General features: G+C 37.5%; 2 protein-coding genes across 4 annotated transcripts; both read right to left on the bottom strand.

The window, feature by feature from the left end:
* Positions 1-300: 300 nt before the first annotated feature.
* Positions 301-13,339, bottom strand: INPP5E (Inositol-3-phosphate synthase). 3 transcript variants are annotated; one of them, XM_074089126.1, is made up of 11 exons: positions 13,254-13,339; positions 12,396-13,061; positions 11,570-11,689; positions 10,704-10,832; positions 10,413-10,570; positions 9,366-9,638; positions 8,254-8,354; positions 7,836-7,961; positions 7,215-7,332; positions 5,117-5,255; positions 301-4,496 (listed from the first exon to the last, which is right to left on the bottom strand). In XM_074089126.1, exons 1-11 carry the CDS (start codon positions 13,259-13,261, stop codon positions 4,382-4,384), a joined length of 1,953 nt encoding a protein of 650 aa, XP_073945227.1. In that variant the 5' UTR covers positions 13,262-13,339; the 3' UTR covers positions 301-4,381. The 3 variants fall into 3 exon arrangements, with proteins under 3 accessions (XP_073945227.1, XP_073945226.1, XP_073945228.1); XM_074089125.1 differs by having other exon boundaries at positions 5,117-5,264; positions 13,254-13,338; XM_074089127.1 differs by lacking the exon at positions 11,570-11,689 and having other exon boundaries at positions 5,117-5,264; positions 13,254-13,338.
* A 521-nt stretch (positions 13,340-13,860) lies between these two features.
* Positions 13,861-16,629, bottom strand: LOC141428630 (uncharacterized). Its single transcript, XM_074088633.1, has 4 exons — positions 16,539-16,629; positions 15,121-15,251; positions 14,516-14,645; positions 13,861-14,046 (listed from the first exon to the last, which is right to left on the bottom strand). Exons 1-4 carry the CDS (start codon positions 16,591-16,593, stop codon positions 13,886-13,888), a joined length of 477 nt encoding a protein of 158 aa, XP_073944734.1. The 5' UTR covers positions 16,594-16,629; the 3' UTR covers positions 13,861-13,885.
* Between the last annotated feature and the right edge of the window lie 5,790 nt (positions 16,630-22,419).

Raw genomic sequence — 22,419 nt, 5'->3', positions numbered from 1 at the left:
TAAGCCCTGCTCCCGATATTTATGTTACGACTGTTGTAACTGCAGGGCTACTACGAAACTCGAAATTCGTATCGTACCGTTCCTCTCGCTCTCGTATTAAATACTATAAGTGTCAGAGGGACCGCACGACACGAACTTCGAGTTTCGTAGTAGCCCTGCTGGTGTCGCTTTGCATTTAATAATAAACGTGACAATAATATTAAATTGACGCAACTGCAGCGTTAGGTTTAGGTTAGATTTAGACAAGAAAAAAAAAACATCCCCACTTTAAATGTAGATTTTTTACTTTTTATTTTAAATTTTGCCTATCATAGCGAAATTAGTTTTATAGTACTAACATCTTTAAGCTAAGCCGCAGATGGACAGACGGATGAGCTGAAACTATAAGGGTTCCTTGTAAGACTGCGGAACTCTAAGACGTGTTATTTCGGTTTATTTCTGTTGGTTTTGGTTCGGCTTCATTTGTTTTCGCGTTTTTAAAATCTTCCGGACCACCACAATTTCACAACTAAAATATTGAACAGACAGTGGTTTTAAGAAGTACTTAAACTCAATCGCGTACCAGTCGAAAATGGTTAGCAAATTTTGAAACGACTTGCAAAGTTACCTGTAATAGCCTCGTGATTCCTCGCGTACTTTACTGTACGAATGTACTTTATAAAGCACACATTGTTCATTGAATAAAGAATTTTAAGAATAGGTCTTAAGTACTAAATCTTTAAAAATAAGTTAGGATTCAGGAGGAAAAGAAATGAGAAAGTTACATATGAAAATATTCGAGTTTGTTATCAGGAGGTATCTAACATACTACCTATCTAATAAGTTGTATGACTGTTGCGCAGAACCTTGCTACTGTTACACAATCTATACATTTACAATAAAAGCTCATTCATGTGTATGGGCCTTACCCAAACTTCCTAACGCTAACACAGATAAACAATGGAAAAGGTTAGATATCGGAACACAAGCCCTAATACTATGTTTTTAAATAATGAACAACATCTAATGTAATGACAATTAAGTACTTAAATGAAATAAAGCGTTCATCAAGACTATTTAAACTTTGGTAAACTAAAGCTGTAAAAAATAGGACTTATAAAACGTACGTATTTAGAATCAGTACAGATTGATAAAAATGAAAATATTTCGTTATGTTCTAATTTTAACAGTTCGAAATAAAGGTATTAGTCATCATAAACACCGGAAATGGCAAAATGCTCAAGTGTACTGTCACGCTTAAACGTGTCTTCAGAATTTTTGACCAATTTGACATTTTATAGACAGCTCTCATGTTAATAACGACTGTACAAACACTGGAATATTTGCACTTTCAGCTTCAAAAATATAAACAAAATGCGAAACCAACTCGCTAAAATCAGATAAAAAAAAATTACAAACTTAGAACTAACTCACAAATATAATGTAATGATGAACGCACAGTTCGCGCGCGAGCTCCGAGAAATAAGGGGCTGAGGAAGCGGAGGGGACGCTGTATGCGCTGCCCCCTGCTGTTGCTTCATACCCCGCACTTGCCCAGTGCGAGTGTTGGGCTTGAACTTGTGATAAGTGCACCTTTAGTGAATAGTTTTTAAAAATAGACTAGACAAAACACATAAAAAAAGCTAAAAACACAAGTGCATATACACGCATCAGCTCTAAGAGCTGCTAGTGTATTATTTGAATAATAATAATAGTAATTATAACACGATTATCAGTTATTGACGCAACCTGTATTTTATTTAGTCATTTTGTGATGTACACATAGGAATTATCATTCACTCATTCAATTCATACGTACCAGCTCTTGTGAATCGACCTGTACGCTTGTCTAGTGTTGTAAATTTTCGATTGTGTGATATGGATATTTAATGTGTTACTGAAACGATACGATTCCTCGAAGCTCGAGCGGATTTCAGCAATGTTATTTAATAGATACTTAATAATACTTTCAACGATGACTACAATGACTAGATGACGTTTTAGTTGGGACGGCCAGTATTAAATCAATATTGGCAGACGAAATCTAAACACAATTAAGCTTGCTACCTTATTGTAGAGCTATTTCATGTACTAAATTATTTGACGATATCCACTGGGATAAATTTTCTTTTACAACTTAAAATTAGTAAAACTTAATATTTATTCATTTGTATAGGTAAATATTTAGCGTCTTTTCACATGTCTTTTTAACTCATCATTCTAGTCTAGATGCCATTGAGCACCTTCAGGAATTAATTAGTAATATTAACAAATAGGTAAATACGTTACTAAATAAAAACAAAAAAAAAGAAACATTAAACTTGTAAATAAAAAAAAACTTTTTCTATTCGTGTTATTGTGTACTTCAAACTAAATATTATAAAAATAAATCATCACGTTGTAAACTGAGCAACTTAACATCAAAAAAATATTTTAAAGCAAATAAAATTTGTACTATTTTTGTAAATAAAAATAATATAGGACGCAAAAAAACAATAGTATACTATTGTTGTCCGATTGTGCATTAGGATTCAATAAATCATAATCTTTCATATAATCAGCTTTGCCGAAACTAATTTAACGAATTATAAAGCAAAATAACATGATATTAGTAACAAAAATTAATCGTTTTGTGTTAAACAAAATGGCCCCATCACCGACCAGTTCCAACGCACCATGCCGATAAACAATCAGAACAGATTTTCTCTCTTAATTTTCAAATTAGTAACTAATAAGTTTTCTAAAAATTTCAAACAATGAAAAACTTGTCAAAAATATCGTCTCAAAGACTTTTTAGAATAATTGCTTCATTAAAATAGCATCCAAATTCAAAAAACAGTTAGTGCAGTAAGTCAAACGTGAACGAGTTCAACTGCATTTTGCGGCCCATGCAAGATAAATCTCAAGTGAGTAATTGTAGGACAGAGGCCCCAACACAGGTCACCTTGGTTGAGTGACGTTGGCCACATACCTACAGATTCTGTTCTTATTATTTTTTGCCTTGTTAAGTATGATTGAAGAGAAACCGGGTTCATCATCACACCACACACACGTCGGCTGGCCAGAACATTCTGATCGGCGATACTGTAGATTTTAACGATGCGTGTCGGTAGGTATGTGACCTTCCGTAATCAAATATTCCCTGTTCTATTCTAACTAGAACAGAAGAGAATCGGTAGGTTTGTGGCCCGTCTTACCCCCTGTTTCACAATCCATTGATTAAATTTATTTGACGGATAAATATGATGCCGTCTCTGTTTGTTTTGTTCGAATAGACGGGACGGCATCACATTTATCCGTCAAATAAAATTAACTAATGGGTGGTGAACGCTGAACTCGATAACTCTTGTAGATAACAGTCACTGTAAAGACGACTGATGAAAGCCACAGAAAACAGTACATCAACCAAGATGATCTCTGTAGTCATTGGAACGACTATCGAACAGTCGCTTCATCATCATCATCATCATCAGCCTGTAGATTATTGTGCTAAGACCTTTAAACACCGCGACTCAGTAATTCAGCGAGTTGTAGGAGCTAGTTGCGATTTAATTATGTAGGTCACTTGGCGATTTTTTGCTATACTACTAGCTGCAGAAGTAGATAAGCAGCTGTGGTGCTCATAATGATCTAAACACTCTCTTATTACATTGGCAGTAGAGTTGAGATCATTTTGAGCACCGTAACCGCTCATCCACTTCTGCTGCTAAATATACCTATCAAATTTCACTTAGAGATCATAAAATATTCGATTATCAGGGCCAGTGGTGGCTTGCTCTTACAATTTACAACCATACGGGCAGCGAGTTTTTGATAATACTACAGTTGCATTGGATCGCAGTAAAAAATTGCAGTGTCCAAACGTTCTTACCAATAGCTTCTCGTACACTCGCGCGCGATTCACAGCGTGTCTCAGTCAAACTGCCATTTCCGTACTCCGCACTTTCGTTTCCGGGCACATGCATGTAGGAAACTTAGCCTTAGCCTTGTGACAAAAACCGATATAGAGCAAGAGCCTGCGTCGGCCAGACCTTCGTTATTTTATAAAAGCTAAAAGTAACTATGAAATTTGGGTATTTGAGTTTTGGACTACATCAATTTGAGGTGCAATTTTACACACCTTTACTACTTGTTACCTGTCAACGTTCTTACTTGTGTTAGGATCACTTACAAAAAATAACTTTCAGCCTTTATAACATAACAAAGGTTTGGCCGTCGCGGGCTCTTGGTCCAACAATAAACGGGAACGACGCGTGACCGCAAAGGATATGGTAATAGGATACACAATTACACACACATGGATTAGTGGTTCGCGCGAGTGTGAAGATGCTATTAAGCTTATCGACTGTTCTGATTTGTTCTGTTTTCATGTCTATTTTAGTAGAGCAATTATGGAGTTTGGTTATTGTATGGAGCAGACGGCGGAGGTGCCCGGCGCGTGGTCGAGCAAGGCGCGGCGCCGCTTTATGCCCTCGAGGTAGACTTCCCGGTTGAAAAGGCCTGCTGCGAGAGGCACCCTGGAATGAATGAAAGAAAATAAATATATACGAGAATTGCTAGTTAAAGATATAAAATACATATAGTTACGAGTAGTAATCTCGGGGCTCTCACCTAGATAATAAATGGGCTCTATTTAATGCACTAGCTTCATCTTACCCTTATCTTACTTCATCTTAGGGTGGGCCCACGTTTGTCTCAATTAGCGTATCTAGATTAGGCGTATCGTACCGAGCAAGCGTATCCTAATTATGGACGCTACGCTAGTATTGTATTGCATACATTGAAAAATACATTTAATCTGTGCCTATGAAAAAAAAAAATTAGCACTGGTCATGTTTTTAAAAAGTTGTAGAACATAAGTAGCTCAGTTATGCGAGTAGAATCAAACCTTGCATTTAAAGCTCCACGTTCAGAGGTACCCTGTATATAGCAAGCTGACACATCAGTGCCGGGGCGTAGCGCGACAGGGAACAGCCTGGGGGCGTGGGGGCGTGTTCCGTGCCCGTGTGGGCACGGGCTTGTGGTCGCTCGTGCATATGGACTGTACTGAGTTGTACGCCGCGCATTTGAGTCCCGACGACACAGGCACGCTGCTGATGCGACGCAGCCCTGAAATAACTGAACGCGGTTAACTTACACGTCAGTGCCGGGGCGTAGCGCGGCAGAGAACAGCCCCCACACGGGCTTGTGGTCGCTCGTGCATATGGACTGTACTGAGTTGTACGCCGCGCATTTGAGTCCCGACGACACAGGCACGCTGCTGATGCGACGCAGCCCTGAAAGAACTGACGGCGGTTAACGTCAGCCGGACGATTGGTGCAATGGTTAGTTAAATGTGAATAGTGAGAAAGGAAGGTTGGAGAATCATTTAAGAGTATGGGTTAATGATGATTTGGTGTATAGCAGAAGGTTATGACTAATGGATGACTGGCGGATGCAGATTACGTCAAAATTATGTCGAACGATAGGTATAGGTAATATGGATATGGCTACAATAGGTTTAAAGAGAGAGACTAAAATAGAACATATTGAAGAAACGCACATGAACTCACAAGTGAAAAAGTCAATGTATGTGACAAGTCGAAGACGTAATTAGAAACACTTTATAGTCTCAAAAGGTGGCAATAATTTACAAGTGACTAGTACTTTCTCAATGTACAAAATAGATAATACTTATAGTTGAAACATTTTTAATCCACAAAAAAAAACGGTGGAGGTTCTCAAGTCAACGCGTATATATTTTTTAAATGTTTTTGATTTTGTTATTTTTTTTATTGAAAAGCGTATGTACCACAAAGGGTGGTCCCATATAAATTTAGAAAAAAAAACAACCCTAAGGGTAGGAGGGGATGATTGATTGTTCAGTCACTGATTCTAATGTATGACCAGGCATAACTTTTTACAGAGTAGTCTGATTTTGATAATTCTTTTTTATTGGATTTATACCTCGAAGTTGGTACCACATAAATTTGGAAAAAAGTTTTACCCCAAGAGTGGGAATTTTTAGCAAAAAATTTAAACCGCCGAAAAAACTGATAAGCAAAAAATAATAAACTTTTTTTATTTAGCACTAGTTTGAAGTCGTTGCCTCAGCACTAGCCATCAGGAGTGGACCTATAGTCATCGTCTAGCTCGTGCTTTTTCGGCAGTTTATTGGGCGGTTTATTTTTTTTAATTGACCGCTTTGGAAGGTTAACCTCGTAAGTCCTGACTTTTTTTACCATACATAGTACAGACCGAGGCGAGAGGTCCAAGTTTTGTGATTTTGAAAATTACTTGCATAACTTTAAAGTTCATATTTAATTGAAAAATTTGTACTCCACCAAGTACATTCGGCAGTTATTTTTACAATTGATTTGTACTTTGTGACGTACATGGGGCTTACGAGGTTAAGGTAGATTATTGACTCTATTTCTATACACAATCTAATATATGTATAAAATTCTTTTGTAACCAAACTCCTCCGAAACAGCTTAATTGATTTTTATGAAATGGAAGGACTTAAGCTATTTTTCACACCCCTAAGTGTTAAGGGTAGCCCACCCCATTTTTTTAATATATTTTAGACAAGAAAACTTTTTTTTTTATGATTTGGCATTAAAAAATACATACAATCCTATGTTTTCACTCACAATTTTTAATAGCGATATTAGTACTTTAATAATTTTCAACCCTTTTGGTGGTCGATAACTGATCAATTATCACTCGATAGTTATCCAATAGGACGTAAACTATTTTTTAAATATATAAAATTCTCATGTCACAATGTTTGTATCCAACCTCCTCCGAAATCGGCTACACCGATTGTTATGCGTTTTTTTGTGTATATTTGGTAGGTCTGAGAATAGGACGTAAACTATTTTTCATACTTCTAAGCGGACAGAGTCGCGAGCAACAGCTAGTGTACTATAAAATACATACACTAACAGAATAATGTCAAGCATACGTTATGTGCATTTTACAACCGCCCGACACTCAGGTTATGAAATACAGAAAGATGTTGAATACACTATTTTCCTATTAGGCAGTTTAGACCTTATCAACAAGGAATAAGGTTGAAAATTCAACATACATGAGCTCACTTGAAAATGTTTCAACTGAATACTTACTTGTATATTATTATACGACAAAAAATCTGATGACAAGTGAAAGTCAAGTTTTTTTATTGTAATGTAAATACAATCTATTTAACTTGATATTATCTATTTCTTGGCTTGTATAAAATTAATATTCACCTGAGAAAGCCGAAGAAGAATTTCCGGTCATAGTTCTGGCTTTGTAAAGTATCCGGTCAGTGTACGCAGGCGCCCTCTGCTTGCTAGATGTGTCAAACTGCTGACTGCCAGGGTCGTACTGCAATAAGTAGACTATTTACTTATCAAGTCATAGGCAAAATTGTCATATTGGACAGAATCTATTTATTGAAAAAATAAGTCGTAAGATGTTAATAAAATTATATACTAAAAGTCACTTTTCGACAATTGAACAAACTATAATGCTTCTAACTACTTTAAAAAATTCACTAGCGTGATTTGGAACGTTTTACATCTTGTCATTTTCTAAAGACTCTTAATTACCCCATCTAGTATCGAAATAATGAATAACACCCGTAGATAGAAATAGCGTAAGGCCACATCATTACTAGTAAAGTATCTTAGCACGGACCTATAAACACAACTTTTAACTCATATTCTCCGGACTTTGGTTCACAAGTAAAACATCTACTCTATTGTGTGTGTGATTCCCCTGCAAAAATACTCGTATTTTTTTCATTTGAATATAGATGGCGCTAGGAGTCGCTGCAACTATTATAACTATCAATTGGTTTTGTCGAGGTTGTCAAGAGTAAATTTTACCTTGTAGGTGGGCGGGAAGGTTATGGGTGCTTCTCTGAAGTCTCGAAACGCAGCGCCATCTTCGAGAACTGCCGTCAATTGGTCAGCATGCAGTAATCCGTGCGGCAAATGCGCCGGCAGCGGGAACTATAATCGGAAAAGACATAAAATTATAACGGGTCCAATGTAAAGCCCAGTTTAAACCTGCAAGAAAAATCGTGCAACTTGCGTTACATTGCGGCGACCACATTAATCTCGTAAGCTTTACAGCTTAGCCGTATTGCAACTTGTACGATTTTTCCCTAAACTGGGCTTAACTAATATAAAATTCTATATCGTGAGGAAACCTGCACACACCTGTGAAGCAATTCAAAGGTGTGTGTGAAGATTCCAATCGTCACTGGGCCTATATGCCTAGCAGTGGGACGTATATACTTACCTCAGTTTGCTCTATCCACCGTAAAACAGCAGTTCTTGGTTCACCCAGCCGAAAATTTAAATCTCCGCACCAGAAGACGTAATCGAAATTATTGGTAAGATCTGAAACAAAGTCTTTAATTAGTTAACTCTTAATTGAATGATGATCCGTTATACACATGTCAAACGGAGTTCCTACAAATCTTTTTTTTAGAATTAGGATAAGAGCAAGGGTTACCTGATGGTAAGCGATCACCTTCACCTATGTGAACCATTTATCCCGAAAGAGTGCTTCAAGAAAATAGCATTAGCTAACAATATAGGTACTTACTCTTTTCTAGGACCCGCATATCGTGAAATGAGTTACCGCAAATTTATCACCCATGTGACTGAATTTAATAATCTAAACATGTAATACCTACTGCCTAAAACATCCCGGGGAACACACATAACGGAAAATATGCGATGGAACTCTAGATCACAAAACAGATAGGTACAGAAATCTACACATAAAGTGCGCTCGAGCAACGCACACGGACACGATATTTCGGACCGGTTGGGACCAGTGCGAGCGCGAGTGCAATCCGCTTGAGACACGCGTCTACGAACATTTTTGTGCAATAATGGAGAATGCGAATTTATTACACTTTCAATTATAATAATCGTGTATTACGCCAATGTCGAAATCGTCGCATGATATTTTCTGTGACAAATTTGTAATATAAAAATGACATTAACATTAACCCCCTTATTCATAAACGACAATCAAATCTATTTTATTTAAAATGCCGCTAAAATTCGTTTGTCCTTATCTGTCACTTCGACATTTGTATTTGTTAGAAAGGGACAAAGCATTTGTTAGTTAACATAGGCTTGTTAAGTTTTATGAATAAGGGGGTAAGACATTATAGTTATTATTAATTTATATTTTACATTCTTCCCGTTTGATTTTCAACAATAAATCCAACAACTAGATACACGTGCCAATAGTTTTTTGTGCATAAGCCATAGTTGACAACCCTAGAGCGATCGCCGAGTGTAGGTATGTAAAGTGAAGTACATGCATGAGATTGACTTCTGTACCTGTCTGTTTTGTGTCTAGATACTTTAAACCAGGATAAGAATACGTCTCACCTTTGCTTCTATGCCTGCACGGTAAGTTCTTCGGTAAATCAATGGATCTTATAATCCTCTTAATATCAGACACTCTTTCCTTCACCTTTTCTTGGTGAGCAGTCAAATGCGCTGTTACGAACAAAAAAGTCGAGCCGAATAACGCAAAAGATATAGCGACGGCTCCTTTCGTACGGAAGGCTGTACCCGGCCTTACTGATAAACTTGCATCTTCAGGTAGCGAACAAAACCATATGAGATCTCTTCTTATGAATACTGTCAGATGTATTGTGCCTGTAGACAAAAAAAAGTTAGCATTTCACTTTGTAATTCTTGTAGTATACCTTGATGCATCTCACTATTGAATAAAGATTCAGAAAGAAGATGTTCAGCAAACAGTACCTTATATATGCGCCTGTGCTTGCATAGCTACCGACCGGTATAAGGCTTAGCACGCACTGCGATTAAACATAGATACCTACGCGTTTTTACATAGTTTCCTATACAAGCGCACGCATTAGCGACTTTTTTCAGTGACTATTTTAAAAACGTAACTTGCTGCATTATGGTTATCGGTTTGTAAACGCGTGTTTAATTTTTTTTATTCCGTAGTATAATAGTACAATTGCGCACGCACAGCAGTTAGCCGCATTCGGTTTTTTATACATAACTCATACTAGTAAACTCGCGACTGTATTCTTTAGTGTTCATTTAAAGTTTTACTGTTTTCAGTGACCCCCTGCTGCTAAATTTCTACTATATTCCCAAAACTCCTAAAATCCCAATTTTTTGAACAAAACACAACAACATGGACCCCCATCAGAGAGTCTACTCCGGAATTCGAAAATCGAAATTCGTATCGTACCATCCCTCTCCCTCTCATTTTAAATAGTATAAGCGTCAGAGGGACGGAACGACATGAACTTCGATTTCCGAATTTCGTAGTAGCCCCTCTGGTCTCGTCTGGTCCACCTGGAGCACTTTGCGAACCTCTGGCCTATAGTGTTTGGGGTCATTGTATCTGCATCACCAATGCTCATTAAATATGTAGGAAAAATATTCTTGTACCTAAATAATATGAATGTAATAGTAAATGTGATGGTCCCAGTACTTCTTGAATTGTTATCTCCCATTCCGTCCTCTCTGAGTATGACTCCTGAGTGCCGATGGCAAATATATCTGGTACATGCTTTACTTGATTGGGGAAAATAAAATCTGCCAGTTCCCTGGAAATAAAAAACCATTGCAAACATCACTCATAAAAGTTTCTGGGGATCAACATTAAGAATTTTCATATACCTACTAAAATATTAAGTTATAAGTATAGCACTGATGTGGTTACATAAACTTTGAACATACTTAGGAGGAGCCTGGCCGTTCATGTTCCATGTTCCAACAAATATTGTCACTTCCCTGTCAGGGAAAACATGTTCTAACTCTGCAGCTCCAAGGAGAGAATGAGATGCCAGTCTTCCATAAAGATAGTTCCTGAAAAATAATGCAGCAAAACTGCTAACTTTTTGACACTAAATTTGCCTATTTACTAATTTAATATCTAAAATGGTATTAACAATTAGTAGGACAGCTAGTTATAAAAATTAAGGGGTGGGTCTAATGGACAATTTTTTTTATCTTTTTCCTGTGTCTTCTATCATTTAATCAGGATTTATCAAGTAGGTTACACGGGAATTCCCTCTAAACTTGTGTGACACTTGAAAGAACCCTGTTGGAGGCATGATTTGCCACACTTATCAAAAAAAAACTTGATCAGGCAGCAGAGGCACCCTGTGACAGGGTTCTACCGAGTGTCACACAAATTTGTCAAGGCATAGTAAGTACCTATTTGAGGGAGGTTAAAATGTCACAGCGTCTAAAGAGTGTGACAGATATAATTATCCATTCACTCTCTGTTTATACAGACAAAATAAGACAATATTATATCTGTCACATTATAATGTAATAAAATTATCACAGAGGAGTGAAACACACACCTTGAAAGTTGTTTTTGTTCCTTACTCACCTTTTAACATTTGTTTACCCTTTACTTTGATTTTTGAAGTTTGAAGCAATAACCAGACAAGACATAATTAAAAGCATTCCCATGAAAACCATAACCATAGTAACACAAATGTGCCAGTACAAATTAAAAGATACAAAGTGGGTAAAATTCTTCATGGACATATTTACTTTAAAATCTATTGCCACAAAAAAGACAAATGAACCACCTCTCCCGAGCTTCCTGTGTGGGTATGAGACGAAGCACCTGTGCAGCGAGAAGAGAGTTACGAGCTAAGCTGTCAGTGCTGCCGGCGCGGGAGTGGGATCTTGTTATTGTTGATTTAGCCCTGTGCGGAAAGTTCAGAACATGTACACACTTGTTTAACAGTACAGCATTAGATTTGATTAGATGGTTAGCGCTTAATTTTTTTTATGATACAGTCAAGGGCAAAGATATCGACACGGCCAAAGTTACAAAAATATGTATACACATTATATTATTATGCACTTAACATTAAGGCCGTGTATAAATATTTTATAAGCCGTGGTGGCCGAGTGGTTTGACCTATGGCCTCTCAAGCAGAGGATCGTGGGTTCAAACCCCAGCTTGCACCTCTGAGTTTTTCGAAATTCATGTGCGGAATTACATTTGAAATTTACCACAAGCTTTACGGTGAAGGAAAACATTGTGAGGAAACCTGTATAAGCCTGCAAAGCAATTCAATGGTGCGTGTGAAGTTCCCTATCCGCACTGGGCCCGCGTGGGAACTACTGCCCAAGCCCTCTCATTCTGAGGGGAGGCCTGTGCCCTGCAGTGGGACCTATATAGGCTGGGATGATGATGATGATGATACATATTTTTGCAACTTTGGCCGTGTCAATATCTTTGCCCTTGACTGTACAATGTTTATGCTGGTAAAGTAGTAGATAATGAAACTGGAGAGCAGTATAGATTAGTCAATCAATTAACATTTTTATGTGTGACAGTAACAGAAACACAACCATGATAGCCTTAAGAATGAGATGAATTAATAGGTTAGAAAATTTACATACCTTCTTTTCCGATCCAAGGAACTGCTGCGATCACTTTCAGGTGAAGAGTGAAATAGTGGCTTACTTTCAGTTGATATTAAATGATCAGCTGACAATCTCTTTACAAATAATTTACTCTTTGGTTTATTGCCTTCAAAGGATCCTGAATGTTCAAAATACTTTCGAGGATCATCACCTTTAGGAAATTTTACTGTAGCCTTTGGTATTTCCTCAGATTTGGTCTGAGTCACTGAATTTTCACTATAACTATTTAAGGAGCTATTAACTGGACTGCATGGCCTAGAACTTATGTCTGCTTTGGATGGCTGATTATCTACTAGGCTTCTGGGACGGGATCTCCGGAAGAAAGCCTTACAGCATTGTCGGTTGCTATCATCATCCTTAAGAGAATGATCACTGCAATGGCTTGTATTGTTGCAAAAGGGCTCCGAGGGATTCCTGTGATTTTCCCCCGAGTCTGGGCTGGCTTCGACATGGTGGGCGCTCTGAGCGAGGAATGGATCAGCGGGGGATATCGGCCGAGATGAGGACTGAGTAAATTCGTCGTTCGAATCTGTATCGACGTAGCAGCCAACTTTAGGTGACTTTTTAACGAATAACCGCTTCCGCAACGACAGTTTGTGCTTGGTTTTGGTCGGTGAAGTTGTCATGTTGTGTTTTACACCACTAAAACAACTAATTTATGTTACTAATTACATTTTATATAAAATATAGACAACATAACCTACATCATCATCGAATGACATTTTACGTTAAGGAATCTGTCAAAATCTCGTGATGCGTTCCGAAGTCGACAAGATAATAAGCTTTGCAGCATCCTTTGCAGATTCTTAAAATGTTATAAAAAATTATACGTACTGTTTCATTGTAACTTTATTGTTTCTCTTTTACTTATATAAAATGCAATTGCGTCTTCTGTTTGATGCATCATAACAGGTTGTTATGGAAACCGTACATTGTGTCCATTACTGGGTGGAATTTATACAGCCAACAGTGTCAAGTCAATCAATCAAAGCAAGTTAATTAATTCGTTAATTAAACCATGGTTAACCATTTTCTATTGTACCTATAAGTTAATTTATTGTTTTTTTTAGGTACCTAACAGATAGGTAAAGAATTTCGCGCAATGACCTTCACTAGTGGTCTCTGTCACTCTCGCGTGAATATTTTGACGTCGCATTCGTACAAATTCATCTGTGCGAGCGCAACGGCACATACTTATTTACGCGCGAGCAACAGAGACACATAATGAAAGGTCGTTGTACGAAATTCTTCGTGCCCCGCGACCAGACTTTAGGTAGTCCGTATGAAATAGAAAATACGCGCATTTAAAAAGGTACGAGAATATTGTGTCTATCGTGTCGCGTCATGTTATGCTAACCCTCGAAGTAGTATATTCGTTAAATTGACTTTTAAAGATCAATGATTAAAATAAAGGTTAAATTTAGGCTATTCGTAAAGAAAATTTACTTGATAACACAATCCATTTATTACTGGCAATACAAATTCATTATTAACAGCGACAAAATTAAACCTGAACTGATTTTGACCGTGGTGGCGCCGTCGCGTGTCCCTGGCACCAAGAGGTTATCTCCAACATATTCCGGGTTAGGGTTTAGGCTGCCTCCCACCACCGACTGAATACCGTCACCTATAAAACAATTTTTTTCGTAAATCACGTTTAGCTTAGGTACGTTTAGTGCGTTCATTTGTTTAGTATGAATGGGTATGTAGATACCTAGGTAGGTACGTTTATAAGTCTATAATGTTACGTAGGTACCTATTGAAGTATATTTATACGGCGAAATCAACTCAGTTGGGTCAATAAGTACTTATCTTTACACTTTTACATTCGAAGTAAACACAATATAGGGACTAGGCACACAAGTCACTATCTATGGTAAACTTAACGTCGAATAACTTTAAAAGTAATTTAGGAAGCTACAGTCAATGAAACTGACTCACATTCGAGGGTGGAACCTTTGTGCTTATAATGTCATGTTGACATCCCATATACATTTATGACAAAGAAATCATAGCGAAATTGATTATGAAAAGGTTCCCAGTGGTATGTTGTTTATTGTTCTCGACTGTACAAAATTAAATGATTGTCCCCTTACCTATGTTGCAAAGGTCACTAGTGCAAGCTCGATAGTAAGTCCGGAATGTAGAGTCCGTAATGTCATGATTGAGGTAGTCCGGTGATTCTTCACATCCTCTAGTGAAACTAGCTACTTCTCCAATAGGATCCTGAGTGGAAACGAAAAACCTATAATATATTCATTCACTCTGAGACGGAGATAGGGCACCTCTCCGTATTTAAAAATAGAGAGAAATAGCGTCAGTAAAAAGATTTCATGATAAAGAAAGAAAGAACAAAGAAAAACATTTATAGCCAAAATACCACAAACAGGACACGCTAAAACACACAGGTAATATTTACCTCAACGTTTCGACCATATTACAATGGCCGTGGTCACAAGTAGATTATAGAAAAACTTTTATCTAAAAGAAGCTAAGAAAGGTTTATCTATTTCATTGAAAATAGTGTCCGAGAACAGTGTTGGAATTGGCATAGCTAAAAAATTTAAACGCCTACGATCAATTAATAGCAATAATTTCACTCGCTCTAATGTTCACTGATTGCGCTCTTACAAGAGAAGATTATATATATTCGAGGGTGTCACTAAGCAGACTAGGATTAGTACTTATGCCTGTCACTTACCATAAATTCCTGCCGCATGATGGTGCAATATTGATAAGGGCAATCCACAGAAAGTGTATCATTCGTGACCGTCAAGCACGAGCGGTCAGAGTCAACGGAGGAAAACGTGCACGCGTAGCATCTTAGGTCACCTGCAATACGTTTAGACCTACGTAACGAACATATTTTTTTTTAATAATAACATACATTAAAGCCTAACCTAAAATCATTTCCCACCTCTGTATCGTGCCAGGTTCATGCAAGTCTACGACATTTATACTGACTGCATTGTCTGTCTGTAAAGCAATGGATACCTGTTGAACCAGCCACGACCCAGACTGAGGATCGCTACCTTTGTCCTAAGTCGGCGAACGAACTGCCTAAATAAATCCCGAGTTTAATACATCAGTGCGGGCCTGGGATTGATTGAAATTTCGAGCGTCTTGTGTGGTCTTTGTAAAAGTTGAGTCCATGCGACATAATGTCGATTTACCTGGAAATGGAGGAGTAGAGTCCCTGCATGAAAGACACGTGTTTCGCATACCTAAGTGTAGTTGTCCTACACGTGTGATCGCGAAGTAGCATGGTAAAAAGTTATAGTTATATTGAAAAAGTTATAGTGTCCCAACTTCTAAATACCCTCTGGTAGATACGTGCACTTTAATTGAGTCCGGCGTCCACACTAGAGTTTGGTACTTACGCACGTACGCATATAAATCCTGCGAATAACACACACACACACACATAAATTGATATTCGCGCTCCATTCTATGGGGATGCATTTCCAAATTAAATATCAGGAGATGCCAAGACAGGCGAAACAAAGCCTTGGCTAGTTTTTACACCACGGTAGAGATTGTAACCTTTTCGTAGAAAATAAAAGTGATCTACATTGTTGAATATGAAACATTATAAGAACATTACGATAGCTTAATGTTTTAAACTTTCGTGATTTCAACTCATAGTCAATACCACAAACTTACCTATCACACTAAAACACACGAGTAATATTTACCTCGACGTTTCAACCACATTACAGTGGCCGTGGTCACGAGTAGGTAGACGTGTCGAGGTAAATATATTACTCGTGTGTATTAGCGTGATAAGTCCCGTTTGTGGTATTTTGACTATTACGATAGTTTTAAGTCTTGATTAGGCTTTGTTGTGCTTGTCTTGAATACGCCTCGTATATGAACTTAAGAATCCCTACCTTTGCAAGGCAACCCATAGGACAAAGTGTGAACTTGAATACCTCTACGTGTGAGCACAAATCTTAACTCAAGCGCCGTATACTGAAGCTTTGTGGTAAAAAAAAACGGAAAAAAATACTTTCTTACAAATCAAATCCAGCCAATACTTTCATTGAGCATGACGAGATTCTCTAGGCACAGTACCTACTAGCTGATTGGTTATAGCCAAGAGCATTTAGTGAAACTTACCTACAGACTTCCCAACAAAGGCACAAAGCACTAACAACAACACTTGCGTATACATATTGCCACAAACACTAGTTACATACTGAAAGCAAGTAATTTCCTGATATCTCAATTGTCAACGCTAATGATAACTAATCAAAATACAGACTGATCAACTTATTTGTGAATCAAAAAATGTTGTTTTAATGTCGTTCGCATAAAGTGTAATATTGCTTGGTCTGATTCACAGAAAAGTTATCGATTAATTCGCATAATTTTGTCATAAAATCTCTGCAGGAAGTACCTGAAGCCCTTGTCTAATCATCGATCTTTAACAATAGTGACGTACCTACTTATTTCTTGTCATTGCATCGGTAGGTAGGTACCTACTCTATTACATGTAAATAGAATGTATTTAATAATTTCTACAGTGAGTGTAATTTACGTTATACCACATTTTAATAGCTTCTCTCCCACCCTCCTAATACGACTCTCTCCTCTTGACTGGGCGATCGTGGTACCTAGTTGGTTTAGAATAAATAGTGAACCTTCATGACGACTTTCTGGATTATTATTCGCGGTAATTCCTTTGGCTGTTCTTTCGAAGAAACTACCTATAGCGTTTTTTTTCGCCTTACTTACTTTACAAGACTTGAAAGAAGAACGTCTTTGTTCCTTTGCAAGAACTGAAGATGCTACTGCGAAAGGAACTAGTGCGAAAAAAACCGCAATCGTTCATCAAACGAACCACGAACGAACAGACAAAGTATCCACCACGAATAATCCGACTTTCTTAGGAAAATAGGTGGTGCTGGAATCCGGAGTTCGTATTAATTGACAAAGAGAGCGCTGCTGCTCACTCACACTCTCAGAATCGCTAGCTCACATAAATAGCTTCACCTTTTGTCCAAGAAACAACAGCTACTATCTACTTAATCATTTTATAAACAATCTCATTATGACGTATCGTATCGTCAAAAAGCTAGTACGAAATAATAAATACATCGAATGCCTATGCACTCATATGCGCCTGATTGCAAGAGTTTTCTTAGGGCTTGAAAATCTCTTGAAATGAGCCTCCCATGCGTGTCATTTTAAACTGTATAATTTAAATACGTACTGGCGTTTTGCTTCTTCCCGTTATCTAACCATTTTGTGTTCCTAAAGTCCATCTGAAAAAAAAAATAGCAGCGGAGGACTTTTTTGGCTCTGTTACCATCATTTGGAGGCATAGAGTAGGTAGATATGTGCACATTGTTACTTAGATAATTAAAGACCATTGTTATAATATAAGTTTTTGTCTAAAAACAAGTAGGAAGTAATTTAAAAAAAAATACTTTTGGTGTACGATATAAACAATTTCTGACTTTTAATGGATTTGGTAACTGAATAAATAAAGCATTTTGCTATTTCCAAACAAATTATTTCAGCAAGTTGATCTAACAAAAAAATTTATATAAAAACAAATTAATTAAACTCATTCAATTCTAACCTTAGTCTTAATTGAATTAAGCAAAATAAACAGCGTTAATCGTTCGGTTGCTTTTTAAAAATCATCAAACAAAGGGAGCTACCTAAATTAGGATAACATTTTTGTATAGTTTACTGTTTTTTTTTTTGCATTTAGTGCCCAGCTGCCAGTCAATTACTCATAGAGTGTATTCTTCCACAACGACAGAGTTCACATACATACTATCCCACACAAATAAAAGACCAAAAATCTAAACGAAAGATGCCTGCCATCATTTATTTAAATTCTGATTAAGTAAATTGAACTGTGTAGGTATCTGTAAATTATTTATTATACAATAGCACAATAGTAAAGAAAGATGCATTGACAAACGACGAAATACATTATGAATTTATGATAAATTATAATTTCTAACGCCGCGCGGTACTGAAATAATACATACAGCTGCACTTATTATAGGCACACAATTAGCTGTTAATTCTATTTAGTACATGGGTAAGTATACACACCTATCTGTGAATCAACTGGGTTTCCCGCCTTCATGTTTGAGTAAATATTAATTACTTCCTTCGTTGGTCAAGATTCCTTGCTTTATAATGAACACTTACAGCAATAATAAAATCTTATAAGTAATCACAATAAAAAACGGATTGCTACTATAACATACAGCTAGTTAATATGATAAGTAGGTAACTATTTTTTTTTAATTTTTCTTAGTAATTTTATAAAAATACTTGACACTGCCACAGCTAAAGCCCTATCCCGCTACCACCAGATCAAAATGATCAAGAAACCTAAAGAACATTTACAGGGGTGGATGTCTAGCCAACTCAACTACCTAACCGCTGAAATATTCCGGATGTAATTTAAGACACCTAGTATAATATGTAGACAGCTAACTCACTAGGCAACGATTTGACAACAACGCACTAGGAGGATAAAGGAGATTCGGGTAAATATTCAGCAATTTAGCCGCGTTTTTTTTATTAGCCACCGTTTCGTCAAATATTATTAAAAGGGATGCTCGGGGTTAATTTTTATGAAAACTACAGCTAAATATAGTGAGATCAAAAATTTTACAACTTGTCGTTCCGTTTTTGTACTTTTTCATCACACTTGCTCGTCAATGATGTTATTCCATGCCTGTACACTAAATGACAATGGCCTCAATTGTTCCCGCGGGAATTATGGATTTCATATAATTTTTCTTCTCAAGGGACTTATGACTTTAGTTTTAAAAAGACTAAAGAGGTTTTCAAGTCAGCCAAAGTTTTATTTACATCTTTAAAACTTAGCTAGGTGTATAACCCAATTTTACACCAAAAAAAATCCACGCATCATGAAACTTCGTTATATTTATATTAAATTGTTTTGCAATAATTTAAGTAAATACTTTTTTATCATGTTGGAATAATTAGCGTAGCATTATCTATGGTACACGACTCGAAAAAAGTGAAAGGGGGGGCTACTACGCAATTCGAAAATAGAAGTTCGTATCGTTTCGCTGAGGCAAATATTATTTAATACGAGAGTGAGAGGAAAACGGTACGATACGAACTTCGATTTTCGAATTTTGTTGTAGCCTCCTGTATTGGCGGGTAGCAATTATTTCATTCATTTGTTTTTATAGCGTCTTTCTTTTGCCAAGCTGTGTTTGCCGAAGTGCTTAGACACAAAATAATTTAATTTTTTGCATTTTTTTCCTCGCAATGTGATGAAAATCATTGTATGTATCACGGGCCGTAAGGGGATTACAAACTTGAGTCAGTAATATCGTCGTATCCCCGAAAACTGCCCCTATGATCATAAGGGCTTTTTTCTTTTATTTCATTTTTACATTCTACATTAAATTAGGCATCTTTGAGTGTAATAATTGTCTTTATAAGTTGAAAACTTTTCTTGATATTCAATTTTATTAAAAGGCCACTATTTCCTGGCGGCAAAATTTGACGTAAATAAAAGCCACTATCGCCATTAGGGCTATTCTTTGAGGCGCGAACCGCGCGCGTGCGGTGCCGGGTGGGGGCACAAGCGCCGCTCATTCATTACTCCGCGGACTGCGATTGTGAGCGCTATAGTCTTGCGTATTGGAAGTATTAAGACTTTAAATAGGTAGTGACTAGTATATAGCATTTGTATGGCTAGTTTTCGTGTCACATTGGATATTTTTCATATTAATTTTAACTACCAGCGTTAAGAACTCCACCTATAATGAAACGTCGAGCTCGGAAAATAGTGCATTTAGTCGTAAAATATAATGTAGTTGAGAAAAGAAAAGTCATAAAAGAGTTGACAATAGGTAGTAAATTACAACATACACACATATTTTGAGATCGAGTAATAAATAATTACTTCCTTATATCTTTTTATAATTGCTGAGCTATAATAGAACGTATTTTTAATTTACACTGTCATAATCTTCGTAAAACGCAGAACAAGGCCCTTGTGCTGATTGTAGCATTTTTCTGCGGAATCGAAAAAAAGCTAATGTATGGAAGAGAAGAAGCCATAATGGCATTTGTGTCTTTATTCTACGACAAAATAATTATTTTGCTTTAATTAATGTGTTTAAGTGTTATAAAATTAGGTTTATTGGTGAATTTGAACAGTAAACGAAAGTAATTTTGGTTTTCGATGTGTTTTCATCAAATTAAAGTTAAAAATAACACTTAATTTTATTTAAACTATATGAGTCCTAAAGTCCATAGAGGCTTTTTTATGATTTTCATTTTATCATTTAACAAAGATTTTACTATAAATAAGACTTTAAATTTACCTTTCTGTAGGCTGTTTTTGTATCCACAATTTATATGAAAGAAAGCAAACCTATTGAGTCTCCAATGCCACCGGATTGTAAACAAGAGATCGAGTTTTTACCTTCAAATTAAATCAGAAGTAATTTTAGAATTCAACAATAATGTGAATTTGCCCGAGCTCGTTATAAGTATAGAAGAAACAGAACAAAACAATTTTAAGACCGAATAGTATAATCGGCCACTATGTTTAGCGTTTGTGGACTATGAAAAAGCCTTCGATGTAATCGAGACCTGGGCTGTAATGCAGTCTCTTCAGCGGTGCCATATTGATTATAGATACATCGAGGTGTTATAGAGTTTGTACAGCAACGCCACTATGACGATCCGGTTGTAGGACGAGAGCACTCAACCAATCCAACTGCAGCGAGGTGTGAGACAGGGAGACGTTATTTCTCCGAAACTGTTCACAAATGCGTTGAAGGAAGTTTTCAAGCTCTTGGACTGGAACAGGTTCGGCATCAATATCAACGGCGAGTACATCACCCATCTTCGTTTTGCGGATGATATAGTCATAATGGCAGAGTCGCTGGAGGAGCTCAATAATATGCTCAGTGACCTTAGTATCGTCTCCCAACAGGTGGATCTTAAAATGAACATGGACAAGACTAAAATCATGTCAAATGTCCATGTCACACCCGTGCCGGTTATCGATGGTAACGATACACTAAGTTGCTGACCACTATGTTTATCTTTGACAAGTTGTCCAATTGGGTAGGTTCACCTTTGACAAAGAGATCACCCGAAGAATGTAACTCGGATGGGCAGCGTTCGGGAAACTTCGTAATATCTTCTCGTCCAATATTTCGCAGTGCCTGAAGACTAGAGTCTTCGACCAGTGTGTGTTGCCAGTGACGACTTATGGCGCTGAGACGTGGTCCTTGGCTGTTGGCCTTTTAGAGAGGCTCAGAGTCACGCAACGAGCTATGGAGAGAGCTATGCTAGGAGTTTCTTTGCGCGATAGAATCCGGAATACGGAAATTCGTCCAAGAACTAAAGTCACCGACATAGCTGGAAAAATAATGCAAGTTGAAGTGGCAATGGGCGGGTCACATCGCTCGAAGAACAGATAACCGTTGGGGGAGATAAGTCCCCGAGTGGCGACCACGAACCGGAAGACGAAGCGTTGGAAGGCCTCCCATCAGGTGGATGCAAGAGTTATCGTTGATTGTGGCGGTCTTATGTGGGGGGGGGGCCTTTGTTCAACAGTGAACGTCTTCCGGCTGATGATGATGTTACTAAAGTTCATTATCAGTGATCTCAATTAGCGCAGACATGAGGCTCATCGGCATCGCCTGCGACGCGGATTTTTGTCGTCAGAGCCTTCGTCATCGCAGAAGAGTGGCTTACCTGTCGGTATTCTACAGGCTACATTTCGGAGAATGTGCTTCGGAATTGCACGACCTTATTCCACCTGCTCCTTTCTTCCACAGGTCGACCAGAAGTAGGCGGGGTCTCCACCCTTACGTTGTCAGTATTACAAAATCCGCACAAAGCGTTTTCGCTCTTCCTTCATCAACCGCACAGCAAAAGAGTGGAATTCCCTGCCTGCGACTGTGTTTCCTGAACACTACAATTTGGCCGCTTTCAAGTCCAGGGTGAATGAGCATTTACTAGACAA

The sequence above is a fragment of the Choristoneura fumiferana genome, chromosome 6 (genome assembly GCF_025370935.1).
Source record: "Choristoneura fumiferana chromosome 6, NRCan_CFum_1, whole genome shotgun sequence".
Taxonomy (NCBI): Eukaryota; Metazoa; Arthropoda; class Insecta; order Lepidoptera; family Tortricidae; genus Choristoneura; species Choristoneura fumiferana.
Note: the sequence above shows the minus strand (reverse complement) of the source record. Positions and strands in the feature narration are given on the sequence as shown.

Bases quoted from the DNA above. Each gene is read 5' to 3' on its own strand.
- INPP5E (XM_074089125.1), bottom strand. The intron at 7,962-8,253 runs GTAAGTATATAC...TTCCGATTATAG, and splicing joins GGTGGATAGAGCAAACTGAG to TTCCCGCTGCCGGCGCATTT. The intron at 7,333-7,835 runs GTAAAATTTACT...TACTTATTGCAG, and splicing joins CCTTCCCGCCCACCTACAAG to TACGACCCTGGCAGTCAGCA.
- LOC141428630 (XM_074088633.1), bottom strand. From the start codon at position 16,593: ATGTATACGCAAGTGTTGTTGTTAGTGCTTTGTGCCTTTGTTGGGAAG. The intron at 15,252-16,538 runs GTAAGTTTCACT...AACGTATTGCAG, and splicing joins CTTTGTTGGGAAGTCTGTAG to GTGACCTAAGATGCTACGCG. The intron at 14,646-15,120 runs GTAAGTGACAGG...GTTTCCACTCAG, and splicing joins TCATGCGGCAGGAATTTATG to GATCCTATTGGAGAAGTAGC.